The sequence below is a fragment of the Convolutriloba macropyga genome, chromosome 2 (genome assembly GCF_964194025.1).
Source record: "Convolutriloba macropyga chromosome 2, txConMacr16.3, whole genome shotgun sequence".
Taxonomy (NCBI): Eukaryota; Metazoa; Xenacoelomorpha; order Acoela; family Convolutidae; genus Convolutriloba; species Convolutriloba macropyga.
The window spans coordinates 11,349,808-11,371,404 of record NC_134469.1 but is presented as its reverse complement, the minus strand read 5'-3'; the positions used below and the strand labels follow the sequence as shown (position 1 = coordinate 11,371,404).

The 21,597-nt window shown below is 35.7% G+C and overlaps 1 protein-coding gene across 4 annotated transcripts; it reads right to left on the bottom strand.

The window, feature by feature from the left end:
• Positions 1–786: 786 nt before the first annotated feature.
• LOC142335127 (acetylcholine receptor subunit alpha-like 1) lies at positions 787–20,991 on the bottom strand. Of its 4 annotated transcripts, none has more exons than XM_075383489.1 (3): positions 20,688–20,991; positions 17,326–18,129; positions 787–1,538 (listed from the first exon to the last, which is right to left on the bottom strand). In XM_075383489.1, exons 2-3 carry the CDS (start codon positions 17,936–17,938, stop codon positions 889–891), a joined length of 1,263 nt encoding a protein of 420 aa, XP_075239604.1. In that variant the 5' UTR covers positions 17,939–18,129; positions 20,688–20,991; the 3' UTR covers positions 787–888. The 4 variants fall into 4 exon arrangements, with proteins under 4 accessions (XP_075239604.1, XP_075239606.1, XP_075239605.1 ...); XM_075383491.1 differs by having other exon boundaries at positions 17,326–18,124; XM_075383490.1 differs by lacking the exon at positions 20,688–20,991 and adding an exon at positions 20,449–20,559.
• Between the last annotated feature and the right edge of the window lie 606 nt (positions 20,992–21,597).

The window sequence follows — 21,597 nt, the reverse complement described above, 5'->3', positions numbered from 1 at the left end:
ACAATTAATTTCATCAATTGCTGAGTGATTCCATTGTTAATTTTCGTCTCGGATTTTTGAATTGATATTTTTCTGAACCACTAGTTTCAGATATGAATTGATTTTAGTAATTTTTTGCAGGAAAATGAAAAGGAAAATCAATTTATTTATGAACAAAGTCATGCAGACTGAGGAAACTATAATCAGCAGTGAATAAAGAATCAAAATATCATCAATCAACGTAATGGTATTTGCGGTACAAGTAGAGGTCACTACATAACTTGGCTTAATTTGAGTTAACCCTGATGTACACCAAAGAGAAGTGAAAATTTATATGGGATTTGTTGCATGAAGAAAACAGACAGTTCGTTGGAAAACAGAAAAAGTGACAAATATCTTTCTTCTTTGTCTTTAAGTTCAAAATATATCTTTGAGTGACTTGGAGTCTTATTTTTTACAACTGCGCAGTTCTGTTATTGCGCAACAGTTGAACCGTTATTACGCGACAAGTAAGAAATAAAAAATAGAAGAGTTTTCTATCGTTACGGAAGATCAAAATCACACAATAAGCTGTACCCCAATTCGATTTGGCACCTTCTGCGCTATACCTGGAATCAAACTCGCATGACCAGTCTTGTGAATATACTCTTACATCCCTGGTGACGAATATGTCTCTATAGTGAATATTGATAATTGTTCAGCATCAAAGTTTATTTGAAAAATTCATTTTATTTGCAATCAATGTACGCTGATTATTAACTGAATCTTCTCCTTATCCCCCCCCCCCCAAATATATTTAGCCAAGTGCAGTGTCTGTGACCATCATTAAGGCAGCTTTAAACACTGGATGTAAAGAAGAAAAAAGATTTTGAGTGGGGGGCCGTAAAGAAAAAGATTCACGTATATAATTCAAAGAGTAAGGAGAAATATTAGAGTGTACAGTGTCGACCCAGTCATGTAGATTGCTCCCAGAATCATATCCAGTCGCCTCATCGATCTGAATTTTGGTCGCACGTTCACACATCGCCTTTCGTCAAAGGAATCTGGCGTGAAATGCTCATCATTTTTGCCATCTGCAGTTTGGTGTGCGAGATCACCAACGCCGTTTGCATTTACACCACCATGCGCAAATTGTCCGTTGAACGACTGAGTATCTTTTGACTTTTGTGAATAACGTTCCTGTAATTTGGTCACGTGAGAAGGTCCATCGCTGAAATTCATTGAAATAGTCGCCATGAGTAAAGATATTCCTGACAGAAATATGGACACGAGGAAGTAGTTGCAGAGATCTGGGATGGTTTTGGATGTCTCGGGGACGAAGTCGATGACGATGATCAAGTTGACACAGAGTGCGAGGGTGACAGTGACTCCGAACCCGATCCTGTCTCCCATGTCGCATGGGATGAAGAATGTGAGTCCACTGAGGAACAGCAGGATAGAGTTTGGCAGGATAATGTTCCGGATGTAGAAGGAAAACATTCTCTCATAAGTCAGTTTGAAGATTATAGAACTGAAGGTTCCGGTCGTGTATGTGGCCTCGACCCGCTCGCAGGATGTTTCTAAAGGGAAATTTTGCCGTACTTTTATTAATGTCACCGGCATATGGGAAAATCATATTGACCGCGAGGCAATCTTAGCAACGTTGAACTCCAAGACTTAACGTCTGATAATAGATAAATTTGAGCGCGAAATTTCCGGGCGTGCAAGCGCTCGATTAAGTTAGAGAACTCTAATTTCGATGATCTTGACCTCAATAGCCAAAACAAGGGCTATCTGTAGCTATCTTGTATTCGGGTTTTACACTGAAATTTTATAAGATGATCTCTTTTTTGTTCCCACATATTTTGGAAAAAAAATGGGAGAACTTTATGCTAGCCCCACTTTTTTTCAAACAAATTTTGACTTTTTTTAGGGCATGTGAGTCCAACTTATGTGGTATCAATTTCAAGATCTCTGCGTCTAGAATTTCACTGCAAGGAGAACTTTTAGGAATGTTTTTTAGAAGTTTTGTCAACATTTTTGGCCCAGAATGTAACTCAATATAGCCTCATTTTTTGTCAAATATAGCTAAAGTTTGATCAAAATTCATTCAATTCAGACAACTAGCGGCTTTTAATTGTGTTCTAAAAATATTTTTTACTGTTTTCTCAATGCTTCAATTTAGTAGAAAAACAAACAAAAAACACGAAATATTTGTTCGTGAAATTTTTGGATATGTTCCCTCAACATCTGATTTTATGCATCTCTGACAGTTTCTCACCCTTTTTAACCTTATTATTTGTCCAATGTTCCTTGAATTCGGAACCTTGTAACGGACCTGAAAATAAGGAATAAATTTTAATGAGATGGGCCTATTATTGGTAAATTGTAAATGAGAATCTCTGAGAAATCGAAAAATATGACTTTGTTTCAAAATCGAACTTGAGACAGACCATGGAAAGTTGTTATAGCAATATCGGGCTCTTTTGGAAAAAAATCATCAATGGATGGTTAAATTTACTGCTATCCAAAATAATCGGCAAATCAATTCACTGCTATTAGACAATATGTTCTTGTCACCTATGATTCTTTCGAACTTCTTTATTTCCTTTACAAAATTGAGAATTTCTTAGATTCTCTAACTGTATAATAACAATATATTCTCTTACTGAAAGTAAGAGAATAAAGTTTGCCACGGAGTATTGGAACAAAAAGTACAACATAGACGTACTCCAGTTTTGTAAAATGCTTCAAAGAAAAACTTGTTTAATTTCAGAATTACAAAAGCTACAGATTCTTATTCACTAAATTGGTGTTATCACATAGGAAAACATCTTTCAGGAGATGAAGAAGGTAGTCGCACTTTTTTATTTGATTATTTGCAACTCAAATATAACTCCGCAACACTGCTGCCGTTTACTCTCATAAGCCCTTTTGTATGCCTTATATTTTTGTTTTAAGTTTTTTGAAAGGTTCAAGAATTTACTTGTTCTTCAGAAACCAGGACGTCAACTGCTATGAAAATCCAAATTGAATTTGTTATTTTTAGCTCGATTTTCAGGTCGCATTTTTTTGTTCAAAAGAATTTTTTATAGAATCCTTCGTGGCGTGTAATTCATTAGAGAGCTAATTTGAATGTGTGCTTCGGCCGATTTTTGATTTCTTCGATACAAAAGGAAAATTGAAATATTTCTTTTTATTAGATCTTTTTCTCAATTTTTAATTTCGTTTGTTTTATCGATAACAAGAGACATCAGCAGTTATAATGTCAATTAATTAGTCAAAATTGAATTTTCTTTTTTGCTTTTTCTTGAATTGTATTTCAGAATTTTTGTTGTTCGGTGTTTCGCAATGATGAACGCTGATTGATTCATTTCAACTATTTTTGCCATTTTTCTCATGTAATTGCCGGTTTTTTTTCCCATTTTTGCCTACAGGACGTTTTGCAGCCCTTGTAACAAAACATATGCTATTACAAAGTAATTTATTTTTTTAAATCGGTTTTTTGTGCTTCTGGGTTTCAAAAAAAAATCCTAACCATCGAAACTCATTTTGACTTCTAATTGCTTATTATTCCCTTTCATTAACCGAAAACATATTTGAGGACACATTAACTGGACCAAAATGAGGAATGTGGAGACAGTGTTCTGTCTCGTTGATAACAAAAACTAATTGATCGAATTAATTATGGCTGTTAATAAAAAGACAATTGATTCCAGACATGAGTTTTTACTGCAACTAAATTTCATGGCTACCAATAAATTGAAATGAGATGTGTTTCAATTAGTCGAGGTGGTTTGAATCCTTTCTTTAGTAAAAGATTTTGGGTTTGTTTTTGGAAAATGAACATAAAAACATGTAGACATATTTAAACATGTTAATTAAATTTTTGGTGACTTCTACAGCTAGATTTTTCCAATGTTTTGTCCTTTATGTTCTTCCTGAGAAAGAAACAGCGTTTTAAAAACATTTATCTTTGAATGGGAACTGAGGAATCATTTTCATAATGAGTTATAGACAAACAATGATGAAGCAAAATCAAAACCACCAATAATGCGAAAAGAACTGGAGCTCAAATCCTTTAATTTATAGTAAAAACAAGTTTTACGAAAAACCGTTTGTTAATATATATCAAAAGGTTTCAGCTATTTTTTTCGAAATTAATTGTTACACGGGTTTTTGGTTCCTCTGAATAACTTAAAGTTTTCTTTCCTTTACTGTCCTCTTTATTGATTTTTTACGTAGCAGCTTCATAAAAACATTTTTGGTGTTAAAGCAAATGTTTCGGCAATTTCATATCAGATATATTGATTTATATTAAGCGAGCTTTCTTGTTTCTTATATAAATACAACACGGAGGCTCGGTAGTGTGCGTTTGCACATCAAGTTCCGACCCCGCTCAGCCCCATTTTAGGCATAAATATATACCAAATAGGAACAGATAGAAATCCCAAAATATCAAAACAAAAGTTTTTAAAAAAAGTGTGTGAACAAAGATCGCCTCAAATGCCAATAACTCAGCGGAGCAAAAATACGGCTTTACATTGATGATATCAGCCATTGTTAAAAATGCAAGTCAAGACGAACAACAAAATCAATCAACAAAAACAACAAACATTAATTACATCCAAAACTTTATGTCCATTTTAAAAAAAACTTACAGAAGCTCAAAATAGCGTCGGATGAAACTGAAACTAAACAAAATAACTTGCACTTTACCAGAAAAGATATGGTACCACTCTATAAAAAGGCTCGCTAACCTTTAGACACCAAAAAAACAGCAAAGTTAAAAAAAATTGCTTTTTTTTCTAAAAACAATTAATTTCAATGTAAAGAAAATCATTAGATTGCAATTGGAAACATCCAATATGTTTATGATCACATACGCTTCTATAGCGGGGCCTTAAGACCTGAAAAGAACAACAAACAGAGACAACAAAAAATTCAATTGAAACTTGAAAGAAAACGCTGTTGAAGCCTTAAAGCCTTATTTTGCCCCCCAAAATATGTTCAATCGAGCCTTCCGCAAACACTAAAATGTGGCATAGCGGGCTCTCATTAGTGAGAATAGGTAACAAGTAGCACAAAGAAGAGAAAGGGTAAAATATGTCATACGTCTAAAAAGGAACGTTAAATATATAGAGAAAAGAAAAATAAGTTTTTTTTTGTGCGAAAAACCCCTGTCGAAGCCAGTAAATTCTTCACGAATTCTTTAAAGAAGGGTAGATTTTGTAACGTGCACCTTCCCTCGACAACAATTATGTTATATGTGACCTGTTATAGGAGACTAGGAAACATTAAACTAAGAAAAGATTTTTTAAAATTTTTGAAAACATTTGTTTTCAAATTCATGAAAGCCATCAGCTCTCTACTCAAATCAGAATACAGGCACATTTATTCCTTCAAAAATTGCCAATGAGTACTTTCATTATGCAGCTAATTTCATACAACTACAGAGACAGAGTAAAAACGACTGTTAAAGACAATTGTAAAAAAAAATCAATTAAATTCTTCGGGAAAGGGATATCGAAGCCGTTGAAACCATAATCTATGACTTTCAAGACTTTTATATGCTCAATTGTGCCTTACTTTCAGCGCTAATAATTCAATTTGTGAACTTTCAATAATGTGATAATATGATAAAACGAGGAAACAAAACGTGAAAAAGTGGCCAATACCTAAAAGCCAAAAAAAAATTGAAATCTAGTAGTATCAAAGCCAAAAAACCATAACCTAACGCATAATACAGCAAAAAAACTAATTTAATTCAACAAAGGAAGAGGAAGAAGAAGCATTCTTTCGTTGCTGAAACTAAGCTGACCAAATTAAAGCAAAAATGTGGTAAATTTCAAAAAGCCGCCGTTTAATTAAAATATAACCATTTTAAAAGTCAAAACGACCAAAATCTTTTGCGTACAGAAAAAAAACAATAAATTGGATTGTAACTGTTTAGGAAACCAGTTGGACCTATCAACAGTGAGCTGTGATGTGAATTATTCTGTTCTTTAATTATCATAAAAAAACGATTTTATTTTTTAAAAAAGACCGACTGATTACAATCCGAATTATTTTTGGATCGTAACAGTCCAAGATTGAACCAAAACCAGCCCCGCTATTGCTGTTCGTCCATTTAGAACACTCAATTGTTTCAAATGCTTTAGATCTATATAATTTGTTGGTTGAATGTTTAAACATAAATGCTGCGTTTTTGATAATCATAGAGTAAAGTTAGCGAAAAAGGGCAAAATTTTGATTCTAGGCTACTCTCATTGGAATTGGAAGTACGACTAGCTCCCTTTGTAGTTTACAAAGATTGTGTTTGTTGTTTTTGGGGTGTGTACTTCCGGGAAATCATAATGGACTAAAGGAGCTTATTTCGGACAATCTTTGATGAAAAAGGCTGAATTTTGAATTAAGTAGCCAACCAAAATTTTAGCCAAAAATATTAAATCAAAATAGTCAAAAAAACTTTTTTGTCTCTAAAAATAAAATCAAGAGTACTATTGTTAACAATTTTCACAATTTTTAGCAAAATTGACAAAATTTTAGGCGAAATTCCGGAAAATGTGAATAAAAACAACGGAAATACGTCTTTTCAAATTATTCACAAAAATTCAAACCTCGATAACTCCCTGTAAAATACGAAATTAAAAAAAATCTTTTTTATTTCATATTCTAAGCTGGAGGGGCTTTTTAGTGATACCACTCCCAACCCTGTACGATGAATATATCGATCGATCAAAATTGACTGAAAAAAAACCCATTTGAGTATATAGTTCCTCCCCCCTCAAGAGGGTCGGAACAATTAGGCGTAATGGTGCAACCCTTCTGTCACTAAAGACTGTTTCTAGGTCTATACTGCCAAAACTGGCCTATAATTAACTACTTATCTTATTTATTGACATTCTGCTTGGATATCCCATACTTTATACGTCAGTAGATAACCTTGAATTTACCTTTTTTTCTAATAGTTGTGCTCAAAAATAGCAAGATATGAGTATAATAGAAATCAATTCTGGAAGATATAAGGGTAATAGAAATACTTCGCCTCGTTCATCAAGATTGCATTGAAAAATAGTTTATTAACCTTTTAAAAATGCCAAATTATTATTTTATTGTTGTTCAACAAACTTCCGACCGAAATGATAATCAGACTCAGCTAGACCATAAAGCCCTGTGAGCAGACTTTTGGTTGTTCAAATTAGTTGACATATTTATGACCTGAATCAAATTCACGTATGATCAAATTTGAGCTCCTACACTTTTGGTTTGTTCTTAACTAAAGACTGACTACTTAACTAGCCCTAGCTGCCTATAATACTGTCCAATTACAATCTCAAATACTACAACTTTATTCAACTTATTATTACAACTTTTTTATTCACTTACCAAGTATTTATCAGCACCTGTTAATTATTTTTAGATTAAAAAGATGAAAAACTCAAAAAAATTACTAAAAATCAGTCCTGTAAGAGAATGTAGATAAGGATGCAATTACATAGTTCTAGACAGTTTGCGAAGTTTTTATATCAGTTTTAAGTTGCGGGAACAAGCAACTCGTTTTTGCTGCGTTAAGGACAAAAGTTGAGGGTTTTTTCATGATTCACTTCTGACTTGATTGTTGCACAACATGCTCAGGGGAAAGACAAGGCCAACAACACATCACAGATGTCTGATCAGGTCGTCGAAGAGGGTGTGACCCAATTTGCCTAGAGAACTGTTTCGGAAAAGGTCAAGAAAAAAATGGGTTAATCAGCCAAAACGTGTGCGAGGGCGGAGACCGGGCGAACGTACGTGCCGTACACCGTTTTCACGTTCACCACACGGTGTTGTCCATCTCGTCCACGGTAGACTTCGAGAACACGTTCAAGGGGACAAATTCCACGTGGAGTCTTATCTTTCAGAACCCAAATGAGGTCATTGACTATGAGTGGTGTTTGGTAACTATCGCTCCATTTGGACCTCCTTAACAGTGTCGAAAGATACTCCTAGACGAGTCCTTCCCAGAAATGGTTGACCATTTGCTGCACATTCTTCCAAGACTTGAAGCTAGCGGAATCTTGGCTGTCAAACTTTCCTGGTGGGAGAGAGTTGAGCGGTCTGTTTGTCAGAAAATGGTTTGGCGTGAGGGGCATTTCACTTTCTTGAAGGTCAGCGACAATTGTTAGTGGTCTGAAGTTCAATATAGCTTCTGTCTCGACCAAAATTGTCCTTAACACATCAAGCGACATTCTTTTGCGGTCTGGATCAAGAGTTCCAAAATACCGCCAAAATGAGGTCATAAGGAGGCTTGAACTTCCAGTTTGTGTTCGTTGCCGCCATTGCTTTGTTGATTTTGTCGTTGTCGGGACGTTTCAGACATCTTTTCAGCTCCTCAGACGCACCAATAAATGTCTTGATTTTGTCACTGAGCCTTGTTGTCGGCTGGCATTTGCGGCTTACAAATCGTCGATAGACGTTTAAAAAAGTTTCATTGTTGAGATCGGGGCAAGCTTCTATATGGGCACACCTAGTAACTAGGAAAGTGAAGATGAGGCCGGAGTGTTTTTCAATCTGTCCTTTGGCATCTTCTATTTAAAAGGGTCCATAAAAATCGACTCCGCTGTTTGCGAAATTATACTGTGTCGAGTCTGTCGGGAAATGGCAGGCAGGTAGGGGAGCCATAACAGGTTGAATGTTTTGACCGGCAAATCGCCTGCAGAGAAAACATCTGTACTTTATACTCAGAAGCGCTTTTCTGAGTCCAATGATGTGGTATCTTTGCTGCACAAAAGCCTTCACTGGCTCTGTTCCGTAGTGAATGAAAATGTTGTGTGCATACTCTATATAGAGTCTCGCTATCGTGTCTCATGCGTGCAGTGTAACTGGAAATTTCTCGACTTCGATGTTATCTGGCGCTATTTGCAATCTTGCGCATGAACCAAGGATTCCATTTTTGTCCAATGTTCGGTTGAGCAATCGGATTTTGCACTTTGCATCTATTCTAGAACCGCGTTTCAGGGCTTGGATTGTTGAGAAGAAGAAATTCTGATGTGACGTTTTGATCAACCGACATCTTTCAAGATTGACGTCTTCTGTTAAATACTGTTGATCTTTAGACCTCTGCTTTTTGATGGGAAAGATCAAAATGAAACCTGTTGCTAAAGTCAGGAGCAATTTGTTCCAAGTTGAAAACCGTGTCGAGTCGATTATTTGCTTCAACAAATTGCGTGAAATTTAATGGGTTGCTAACAAATGATTTGAAAGAGATTTCAGAAACAATGAGCTGTCTCGTGGAAAGAAAAGCTGGCGCTGTTAGCCACTTGGCTGGAATTTCTTCTGGATTGTGACCACGGGTCCCGTGGTCAGCTGGATTTTGTTTGGTGTAACTTGTTTTCATTGGTAAGCAACCGTTGAAGCAAGGATTTCTTTGAGGCGATTCGTAACAAAAACAGGTTCCTTCTTGGTTGTGGATAACCAGTCAGATACTACTTGACTATCTGTCCACAGTGTAGAGCACGTAATGTGAAACGATGACTCTTTAATGATGGTTGAAAGAAGGTGCACTCCGATGACTTCGGCTTCCAATTCTAATTTGGGTATGCTCATTTGTTTAATTGTGGCAAGTGTGCATTTGCCTATTAGGAAAGCAGGCTCAACATCAGTTGCTAAGTTAGGATCTGTTTTCTGGTATGCAACGACTGCAATTGATACAGCTGATGCGTCGACAAACAAATGGTCTTCTTTTTCACTTGCTGGTGAAAGGCAACTCTTTTTGAGAGTTCTGTTCAATGGTACTTCTGGTGAAGAAAATTATAAGTCCAAATTTTTTTGAAAATGTTTAACTACTTGAGGGGCAAATTGTTCTTGCCATTTTTCCCAAGTTTCCACAGTTCTTTAAGAATAATTTTGAAACGGATGGTTGATGGTGACATTATCTCTATTGGGTCGAAGATCGAGGAGACAAGACTAAAAATCTTACGTTGAGTGCCTTTTGGGAAATGAGTGAGAGGCAGCTTTTGGGAAAACAGTGAGAGGTTTCATAAAAAAGCAGTCTTTCTCAAAATTCCATTTTACACCAAGAACTCTAACAATATATGTTTCGTTGTTTTTGTTTTCTGGAGAGATTTGGTTTAGGACGAGAGAGCTGTTTGAAACAAATTTTGTGAGTCGAAAACCACCTGTTTGCAGACAAGGTTTTGTTTCAAGAACTGCTATACGGGCGTCTTCCTCTATTGCATGCAAATCAATGTTGTCATCCTTATAAAAGTGCTTTCTGACGGCTTTGAGGGCTTCTGGGAGTTGTTGACTGTTCTCTTTAGCACAATTCTTAAGAACGTGTATTGGCACGAAGGCGAGCAATGTGATCTAAAGATGAGTCTGGTAAATTGGTACTGTTGTATCCGATTGTGTGTTAACCAGAGAAAGCGAAGGGCAGATTGATCAACCTGATGGATGACGGGTCGCAAAAACAAGCCTTCGATGTCCGTAAGGAATGCAACGGGATGTTCTTGAAAGCTAATCAGGACACCTAAAATGTTATTAAGGAGATGTGGTCCTGTAAGAAGGTTTGAATTAAGCGCTTGACCCCGGATTATTGAAGCCGCATTTGCAACTCGGCGGACTTTTTCGGGCTTATTGATTTTTTCCAAAGGATGGTGTGGCAGTTACCAAATTCTGTCTGCTTGAGGATCTTGCATTTCCACATGCTTGACATAGTTTTTCTCGAGGTCTGTCAAAACTGTCTTTTTGCAGTTCTTTTGCAACAAAGGTTTACGCTTAAGGCGTGTGTTGAGGCTTCTGACTTGGTTCAGTGCAGAATAGAAGTTGTTTTCCAGTTTTTTTTATTTCCAGGGCAATTTGATTCCATATCTTTCACTATTGTGATTGATGGAATTTTTCAAAATATCAAGAAACTGTTCTTCTTGTTGTGTGTAAGTTTGTTCACGTTCTCTCTGAAACCATATGCTTCAATATTCCAGAACTGTTGAACAAGTTTGCCAATTTCACTTTCATCTGTTCTGTTTCTTGACACTTGGAAAATAAATCTCTTCTTCTGCTGTCTTGCGGGCTGCTGATTGGTGGCTGAGATACAATTCTCATATTCACCGACGATGCTCCAACCAAGTTTACTTTTCACACCAAACGGTTGATTTTGATCGCCTGGTATAGCATGTGTGGGGTAGGTGAATGCGAATGCGTTAACAACGAGGAGGGCGCTGAATTTGCCGTCGGCAATATTTGGGAAATGAATGTATTGGAAACTGTTGAAGTCATCGCAAATTTGGTTCAGTTGAAAATTTTTTGCAGCTGCGACGTTCAGGGACGGTGTGCTGGTTGTTCGAGAGAGTTCAAAGGATATTTCAGTTGACATATTTGGAGTTATTGTGACTGGCTGAACAATTTTTGAGAGTGACATGCTTTTCTCTGAATTGAGAAACTGTAGTGGTACTGACTGTCGAGTTTCACGGGGAAGCTCAAGAAACTCAGCTATGGCGTCCATTACGAAGCTGAATTGGCTACCGGGGTCTATCAGGGCGTTGGTATCGAATGCTTCATTCCCTTTGAGGAATGAGACAGGAATAAGCTCTTTGCAATTGCTCATACCAATTCTTCGGATTTTCTGCGCATTGGTTCACGCTGAACAGTTGATTGTTTTCATTGCCTTTTAAGTTACGTTGTTGCACGTTTTGCTGGCTTTGATTGCTGAAAATTTGGCCATAACGGCCGTTGGGGGCTTTGTTTGTTTGACATTTCAGTTGAGAAGGCCTATTTCGAGTTTGGCTTGAAGCTGTACTACTTGACGAAGCTGATGGGTTTTTTCTAGAAAAAATTTCAGCAGAAAAAGCTGCTGTAGGGCGTTTTTTTTGCTTGGTAGGATCATGAAGAGTTTTGTGGTTGAATCCACTGCAAACCTGACAACATTTTTGCGATGGTCACGACTGTTTGCGGTGTTTGTTGCTCAAGCAATTTGTACACGAACTGTTTTGGCTGACAAGGTTATGTCGATCACCTGGTAAACATAACTGATACTGTTTTGGCTGACAAGGTTATGTCGATCACCTGGTAAACATAACTGATATAAAGGGGATGTGGCAGTGCTATTATCTTATTTGCACTTCTCACAAGGTCGTTTTGTATTAAAATTTTATTCGGAATGTTTTGTGAAGTTGAGGGTTGCTTTTGCTGAGGCGCAAAGCTCGATGTTTTCCACCATTTTCTGGTGCTGCGTTGTTGATTGACGCTGAGAGGTTGCTATTGTATTGCTTGGTTTGCAGATTGTTCCTGTTGACATACTTTGAGGCTTGAGAACTGATGGTTATTTGGTTGCTTTCTCGGCTCCCTTTGTCGTAGATTTGAGCTTCGAGCTCTAATCATTGAGGAAAATCCATAAGAGTAGGGTCTGAGTTGAGCTCGGTAAAACAATGTTCTTCCATTTCGGAATCAAAATCTGTGGTGTTTTCTCTTTGGCTTTCTTAATGAGCGTTGTTGACTGGAGGCCTGCTGTAAAGCCAAAGTATTGGAAAGCTTGCACAAATTTTTTCAATAAAGAGAAAAAGGCAATGAAGCTTTGCTTGTTTTAGTAGTTCATTTGCCATTTTTCGAGCTGGTGAATGAACGCATTGACAATTATAGAACGATCACCGAAATTTTCGATTAGTTCATCATTCAGTTCATTCAGTGCTGTCTGATAATAAGATAGATCGGAGGAGTAAGCATGAATCATGTCCTTTGCATACCCACTTACAGAGTTCTGCAAATACTGTATACGATGCTTGTCTGTAATGGAAGTGTTGTTTTGAATCATTGTGTTGAAGTTATTGATCCACTCGTGAAAGTGGATAGGGTTGCAATTGAAATTCTGAAGTTTCAGATGTGGCAATTTGATTGAATGTTTGAAATCAACGTTTCCTTTTTCCTGTGTTACATTACAATTCGAGTGTAAAAAGCTAATGTGTTGATTTGCATTGTGTAGTAAACTTTGGTTGATTAAAAGCTGGCTTAACTGATTTTGTCCAACAGGATTGTCCTGTTGATTGATGTAAGTTGGGGGATGGCTCGTGTAAATTACTGAAACTTGAAAGTTCAATGGAACTTGAGAGCCAGTAACAAACTGGTTGTTACACAACTGACTGGGTCGTGCCACGTATTGATTAACTGAGAAAGTGCTGGCAAGGTCATGTTGGCTGTACACAGGTTGTTGAAATTTCAGTGGAGCTACAATTACATTAGAATGAGAAGGTACCTGGTTTGGAAGAAAATTAGGAGCTGCAGGATTTAAGACGGTATTTTGATGCTGTTGTTCCATCAGGGGCACGGAAATTAGAAGAACACTTGCGGAATGAACCTCAGTTATAGGATCAGTACAACGATGGGATTGTAGGCAATTGTTTTTTGCGACTATTTCATCTGTGTTACTTGGAAGATGTGAAGTTCTGAAGACCACCTGAAAGCAATTGAGGAGTTGGATCCGTTAAATTGAAGGGGTTTGAAAGTGAGTGATTAGTTGAAAGGTTAAAATTTTGAAGTGGAGGCAAAAGTTTATGCGACGTCTTAAAGTTGTCACTCAAATTGATTTGAACTGTTTCGATTTCGCAGACATCTCTATTTACCAGATTGGAGGCAATTTCTGGTTTCCTTAATTTTGTTGGAGATCTGAGTTCCTGACTGGTATCTTTGTCAAAGCAGCGAAAGAGTTTTGGAGCATTTGTTTGGTTTTCAAGGTTATTTTTCGATTTTAGAAGACTGTCATGAACTTCCTTTTTAGGATTTTTTGATGGGCTTCAAGCACATGTTGAAATTGAAGTCCTGGTTCATTAGTTGGTTGCAAAAACAGTGATGGCTGCCTTGGTCTTGGTGGTATTGGAGGCGGCTTGTCCGAGATGTTACTGCTGGTCTGCTTTTCTTCTATAGCGCGCTGAGAATGGATGTGTTCCTTGTCGTCACTGGGCGCAGGTTTTGATTGCCGAGACAGGTTTCTTCTGCTGGAGAACATGCTGAAGTCCTCTTGTGCGGCTAGAAGACTGACTGAGCTGGCCATCATTGTTCAACAGATCGACTTGCAGTTCCACTTCATTGATGCGAGTTATTAGTGTCGCCTATTCAACATTGATGATGCAGTGTTGTGGCTGCTTTCTCATCACTTCCTCTGAGATTTTCTTGAGCTCTGTTTCCTGGCTTTTGATTTTGTTGATCATCACAGACAATGATCGGAAACTCTTTTTCTACTCCACAGCTTTCTCAAGCAAATTCGTCATTGACATTTCTGTCGCTTTGAACATATTGATGGCAAACTAACATTCGGCGGTGTTCGGCTTCAACATCTTGATGGCTGTAGGATTTCTGTAGCTGATTCCTGATGCTGTTAGAGAAGAAGCTGACTTCTGAAGGTGAAAAACAGCTTTAAGAACAGGAGCAACGCAAATTTCTGTTTTAAAAACAGGTTGTCTAAGGTTTGAATGCTAATAATCCTAGTTTTTCTTGCTCAAAAGACCAGCGACGCAACTTTTCTCAAAAACAGATGTCCTAGGATGTGTTTTCTGTGCTAAATCTAGCTTTTTGCACTAAAAAGAATTTAAAAGCTTTTACAAACGTTCGCGCGCTTCAATCGCCTTTAGTTCAACAGAACTAAATAATTGCCTGTTTTTGTTGAATAAACACAATTTTTGCTTGAATAGCTGGCTTTTAATGTTTTAACTATTGTGTTTAGCTATTGTGGATGACAGTAAACTTGTGCTTTGTTACAATTATGCAGTTGAACCAAAATTAGACCAGAACTCAAGTAATTGTTACAATAAACTCCTTTTTCTTGAAAACTTCAAAAAACTCTCAAATAGGAATAAATTACCAACCAAAAAGCTTATAAAAATACCAAAATTTTTTTAATTCTCTAAACCTCACCAAACACTCAATTCTTTTCACCAAATCCTATGACAATTTTTTGCGAACTTAGAACTTTGAAACGTGATTTTATTCCAGGAGTTTTTTGATGTTCTAAAGATAAGAAATTTGTAAATTGCGTTGCGTTTAGACAAGGTTTACCAGAGGGCTACTGATTGCTAGAAATTTGCAGAGACGAGCCATTTTGTGGTAAACTTTAGAGCTCTTTCGGCTTTTGTCTTTTTTCGGGTTTTTCAAAAACTTTTTCGTTTTCTTTAAAACTGTGTGACTTTATCTGCTCTTGTCCACTCTCTGTTCGTTTTGTTTATTGTATGCATTGACTGTATTTTTATTTGACTGAACTAAATTTTCAAAACTCTCTTCGACAGATAAGGTCTGAGACCTGCCTTTCAAAAATTTGAAAGTAGGAAAAAATCGTCAAATTTTCTGGTGACTAATGGAACGAATTTTCTTCTGCTAAAAACTCCTACTCTGCTGATGGTAACGTCTGAAACCATTGGAGATAAAGGGACTTCGCAGACGGCAACGTCTGAGACCGAAGACCTCTGCAAAAGATCAAGTTTTGGAGGTTTTTTTTTCAAATGGTAGTTCTTTTCGTCAATTGAAAGCTTTGATTTTTGGTGTGGCGCCTAATAACTTTCTATTAAATTCCTTATGCAGGTGAAGCCCTCAAATTGACTGACCATGACCTGTTTTGGAGTTGTTTTTGTGATTTAGTCGGCAATTCCAGTAATTATGTTGTCAGAAGTTTAAAAAGTGTTTTGAGAATTTCCTGATTTAATAAACAATTTCTGACATTTTTTATTTATATGATACTGATTTGATAAATCGATGGAAGTGGCTTTCTGTTTGATTGAATACCAATTCGAATAAGAGGTTTTATTCTTTTTTCCGCAATTCAAACGGATATGTGCATCAAAAATTAAATTGGGTTTGTTTTGAATTTTCTGAATTCAAATATTTGTTCTGACATTTCTTATTTATAAGAGACTGATTTGACAAATTGATGGAATTAGCTTTTTGTTTGATTGAAAATTAATTCAAAAGGGGTGATTAAATACTTTATTCCGCATTTCATACAGATACGTAGTCAGAAAATCAAATTCTGTTTTTTGAATTTTCTGAATTCAAAAAATTTTTTCTGATATTTTTTATTTAAATGATACTGATTTGATAAATTGATGTAGGTACAATTTTGTTTGATTGAAAACGAATTTATAGTAGCGCTAAATAGTTTTTTTGCAATTCAAATGGATATGTATTCAGGAAATTAAATTGTGTTTTTTGAATTTTCTGAATTCTAAAAATTTTTTCTGACATTTCTTATTTATATAATACTGATAGGATATTAGGTTGCCAGCTTTCGGGTTCCTTTTTACTGTGCTCCGCACTTGATGGCTGCACTGACCGCTGTCATAGTCCCTCTGATGCTTTAATGCTTCTCCTCAGTGCGTCGCACAAGTTGTGGAACATTGAAACTATTTGCTAGTAACATGGGACAGTTTTGTCCTCAAAATTGTTTTGGGGAAAGAAGGTAGGTTTTGCTCTTTGAACGAGGGTTAAATCGTAAAATGTGAGAGAATGTAGATAAGGATTCAATGACATAGTTCTAGACAGTTTTGCAAAGTTTTTATTTCAGTTTTAAGTTGCGGGAACAAGCAACTCGTTTTTGCCGCGTCAAGGACAAAAGTCAAGGTTCTTCATGATTCACTTCTGACTTGAGTGTTGCACAACAAGTCCCAAAAACAGAACTTATTGATCACAATTATAACTTATATATAGGAAGTTACGATATCAGAAAGTTGATGTTTCCTTATTTAAGATCTGGAGTTTTTTTCTATACGAGACGTGTTTAGCGTCCGAATAAAAAGTCAAAGGCTCAAGTGAGGTGATCAGAGAAGAATTGGTTTGCAAAAATGGTCTAGCTTTCAAGCGAAAAAAATTATTTTGATATTTTAGATCATTTTTTGCATGTTAGATAAACTTGACACAGCTTCGAACAGAGAACCTGATCACGATCAAACCTGGCTAGAACGAAAAAGGAATAACAAGAGAAACTGTTTTAACAAACTCCCAAGTTCGAGAGCTCACGCTCACGAAAGATTCAATGATGGACTGGTGTAGCTCACTAGGTTTTGCAAATTGCGCAATACTGGTCCAAATCAATTTCAGGCAGGACCCTTTTTACCATCGTTGTTTTTATCTCAGAACCGCTAACAAACGGAAAAAAGATATGTGATCAGATTGTAATAATATCTTAATTGTGACTAATAATAATAAATTGTTTACGGATCCGCTTATTACAAAAGATAAGTGACATTATTTTTCAAATAACTTTTTAGTACTTCAAATGCCTATGTGGGGAAGATAAATAATCTTAGAGCTAATCCTTCTGCTAGGCAAAGGTTAAAAGTGTATATGGGTCGTCAATGCGCAATTACCAAGGTCAAGTTAGATTACGAGTATCAAAATTCGATATAATATAACCTTTTAACTGCCACTGAGTATGATGCGTATAGGTTGAAATGTCGAAAGAGTCTGCATCACAGTGAATGTCCACTTCGTTTGCTTTGAACTGCCATGAACCCAATTCAATTTTACACCTCTGGGTATCAAACGGGAATGCAGTGACGTCCATCATGCAAATAGTTTCCATGGAAACGGGAACTAGCCACGAAACCTCCCCAAGATAGTTCACAGATATAGGGATGGTCATATCATGTTTGGTTGCGTCATAAACGCCCACGTCATTATACGGTAACAAATCTGGCATCCATATCTCCTTTTGGGAGACCCGGATTGTGTCGATACCCCCAAAATCTTCGGGGTTCCAGCGGAGGAACTCATCAGTCCAGAAAACCCTTTGCCAGATTAAGTTCGAAACTGTTTCTTCCTTCACGTTGAAACTGATCATTTGGTACAATGCTGCCCCGTAAATAACATCAACAATCGAAGAGTAATTTTGAACGGGTCGAATTACTCGACTGTAATTTGTGAACAGACTTCCGTGAATTTCGTGCTCGGGTGAACAAAAACCCGGCGACGCTACAAATGGTAACAAGTAAACGATTAACCCACGTAGGCGTTTTAACTCAACCATTATTGCGGGGGCAAAAACTTGATTAAAAATTAACCAACAATATAAATAAAAAGCAGACGTGACGAATCAAAGTGTTTACTGAGGTAATTGTTTACTTCTCTTTGTACAGCGGATATAATTAGTAAATAAAACATAAGGCTCCGTCCATTTGGCGTCTTTGTTTGTTTTGGGTGGTTTTTGTTTATGCTAATCTAGTTAAAAGAGGAAAATAGCCGGAATAATAAAACATTTTCCAATGTAAATAGAAATGATTTCCGCTTTCAAATCGGTTTTGAAAAAGCGATCAACGCCAGCAGCCTTTATGGCGAATTTTTGCATTTAGATAACCAAATTGCTTAAAACAAAAAAGATAAAAAACACTGGCACCAAAAGATGAAATTAGATAAAAAAACCAGATTGCAAATTGTCATTTGATAGTTTCAGGAAAACGGCAGTTAGCTCAATATAGCTAACATCGCACAAAATTAATTTATACAAAATGATAATTTTCTGGATAAGTTAAAAAAAAAGCAAGTGGATAAAGCCATTCAAAATACTAGTTTTATTTTTTCTCAACTGTTTTCTTTCCCTGTGAAAAAAAAACAATATCACGAGTGAGGAAAAGTGATTGCTTTTTGTTATGACGGTGGTTTGAATAATCTATTGCAAATTTTTTGTTCTCTTTCCGTTTTACGAAACGCAAGAATAATCAGGGTCGACTTGTTTTTAAAATATGTCGTAAATGAAATACTAACAACGAGAGGTAACTTGCATTTTGTATCTCTCATTAAGGCCAATGAAGTTATCGCAGTTTTTTGCCTCTTTTTTCGCCTGTTATTTTCGAGGTAGCTTTAATCAAACATAATCTTTAAAAAACTAATTTGAAGCAACATTTGAAAGCAACCTAATTTTTCAATTAGAGCAAAAAATTAAACTTTCTAAAACGAAATTTGTTGAGCTATAACGTTATGGGCTAAACGATTTGTGGAGGTAGTAAGGAAAAACTTCTTTATTGTTTTCTAAACAATTTTGACAGGAGTTTTATGTCTTTTAAAAGTGCCGAGTTACTGAAACAAAATTCAAACGTGTCGCGTTTAAAAATTGCCTCCTCGAAGGGCACATCATTAATCTATTCAAAACTAATTATACGGTTAACAAAAAACTAAATAACGTACAATATTCGTGCTCAAGAAAATAAGTTGGTGAATAGTGGAATCAGCCAAAAACGTTTCTTGTTTTTACTAAGCTATAGAAATGTGTTCTTAAAAATAATAGTTTTTGGTTGGTGACTCCTAAGAAGGCGTGAGAAATACCTAATAAACATTGAGAAAAAACTAAATGAAAGATTTTTTCTTTAATACAAAAACATTGATTTTTGATAGTTTTTTTTAACATTTGGAGCAATTAAACTCAATTGTTTCATCAGCTACTTTTGTCAGAATTTGAAAGAAAAAAATTTAAATCTTGAAGAAACCCATTTTGTTTCCCAATTTCCTAGTTCCTGCAAAATTTCTGTTAACGCTATCTTGATTTTTCGTAACAGCAGTTATGTCGATATCTAACAGCACCCGTCGATATCTAACGTTTACTAAGAAAGGTTAAAATGGAAATTTAAATCAACTTATTTTCTTCAACCAATCTGACATCAGTGATTTTTTATCTCCAGCCATGATATTACTGTGCATTTATTGCTGGAATTAAAAAATATGAAAACTGTTTTCCCCGCAAAAATCAGTTGTTTTTTTCAAAATTAATCTGGATTCTCTATGACAAAGAAAAAAACAATAACTATACATAAAACATTAAAAAATTATGAAGCCTAATTTCAAAAAATCAAGTAAATTACGCATACTGAACTACATGTCTATATCAGTACCGTTGAAGTTCAATTGCGAATCTAATTGCCAATCTAAAAGATCTTCCAAATCTATTCTAACAAATCAGGAAAGTGTTGGTCAAGAATTGTGTAGTGCTTGGAAGTCAAACCTAACTTTTGAAAGAAAAATCGAAAAAAACTTCGTATTTTGCAAAATTTTCTTACGTTCCACAATTACGGCATTAATTTTTATCTGCTTTACGGGGTCCTTGAAAATGAATTGAACTGATATAAAGCAGTAGTAGAGGACCCTCCTGTAGTTTGAAGAGGTTTCATTAGTTTCAGAGTTTTCAGCCGTTTTCAGCCCCAAAATATTCCATATCACAATTTTTAAAGAAAACTTCCGATACTAAATGTCGAGTTTGTCTAACCGAGAGAATTTTGATTCAAAACATGTACAACTCTGAGGTTTCCCTTTTTGGCCTGAGGCCCTGTCGTCCAACATCAGGCGCTCACTGACAATTTTTTTTACAAAATGCAACCACTAATACTCGGACCCAAAATCAGCCAGAATATGAATCCAGCCGAAACTCCCGCGATATATCGTTTGCTTTTTTATTAAACTCATTTTCTCTTTCTGCACGGTACGATTTCAAATAAAATGGTTAAAAAATTGCTGTTTTGGAAATTTTCAGACAAATTTAGAATGATCTACCCTTTCTTTTTTCATTCGGACAAATAATCTGCTTTGATTATGTATAAATAAATGGATAGAGTGCAAGAGTGGTCAATTTTTATATGATGTCATAGAACATTCATAAAAGTTTGAGGTTTATTCGTTTCTAATTTTCTTTTAAAACTTTAAAAGCACTAAAAATAATTTTAATAAATAAGTTCTAAGTATCTGAAATAAACAGCAGGCATCATTTTTTATATGTCAATAACTATATTGACAATTAAGGAAATGAACTGGTCAATAATAAATCGATTTCCAATAATTATGGATCGCAATAAGAAATAAACGGTTCCATTTTCGAACGGTAATAATCTGTAACCAAAAATGACTTCATTTTCATGCAAACTGTGATTTAGTCAGGTATGCAATTTTTACAACGCGAGTCAAGATTGTAACAATTAACAAGTTTATGAATTACTTTGAACTATCGTTCATGATTTACTCGATAGCTGCTTTCACTCTGTTTCAAGATCTCTCAACTTACAAGTCTTAAAAAAAACCGCCAATTATAATCACCTTTACTTTCATGTGGACCACAATATTCATAAATCAATGCAAATTGGTTTATGTCGTTTCAAGAGTATCAATTTTGGTGTTAAAAATTATCAATTTTATGAACACAAGTTTTGCGCTTAAGTACAATTTTTTAATACTGAAAAATGCATAAAATGAAACCATTATGTATACTGTTTATCAAAACGGTGAACCGAATGTGTTTACAAAGGAAAACCAAACAATTATTCGAGAAAAAAAGTAAAATTCGCTAAGTGATACAGGTAAAACGTTTGGGTTATAATAACTTATTAATTGCCATAAAAACATCATTTTTGCGGGGCAAATTTAATTTTGATAAACGGATTAGAATAATAACTAACAGCAGGTCATTTTTAGTCTAAAATTCACGTTTGCAGCTTAGTATTTAATATCAGACTAATCAATATTACATAATCCAGCTTGAATTTCAGGAGACAATTTCATATTTGATGCCTGGCTCATAAAGAAATAAATATCATTGTATCCGCTGAATATTTCATCATCGATACATGAATAATTAATTAACGAAGTTTCTTGGTCAGACAGATATGAACCTTATTTTCTGGTTCAGGTAGTCTAATACATTGTACCGCA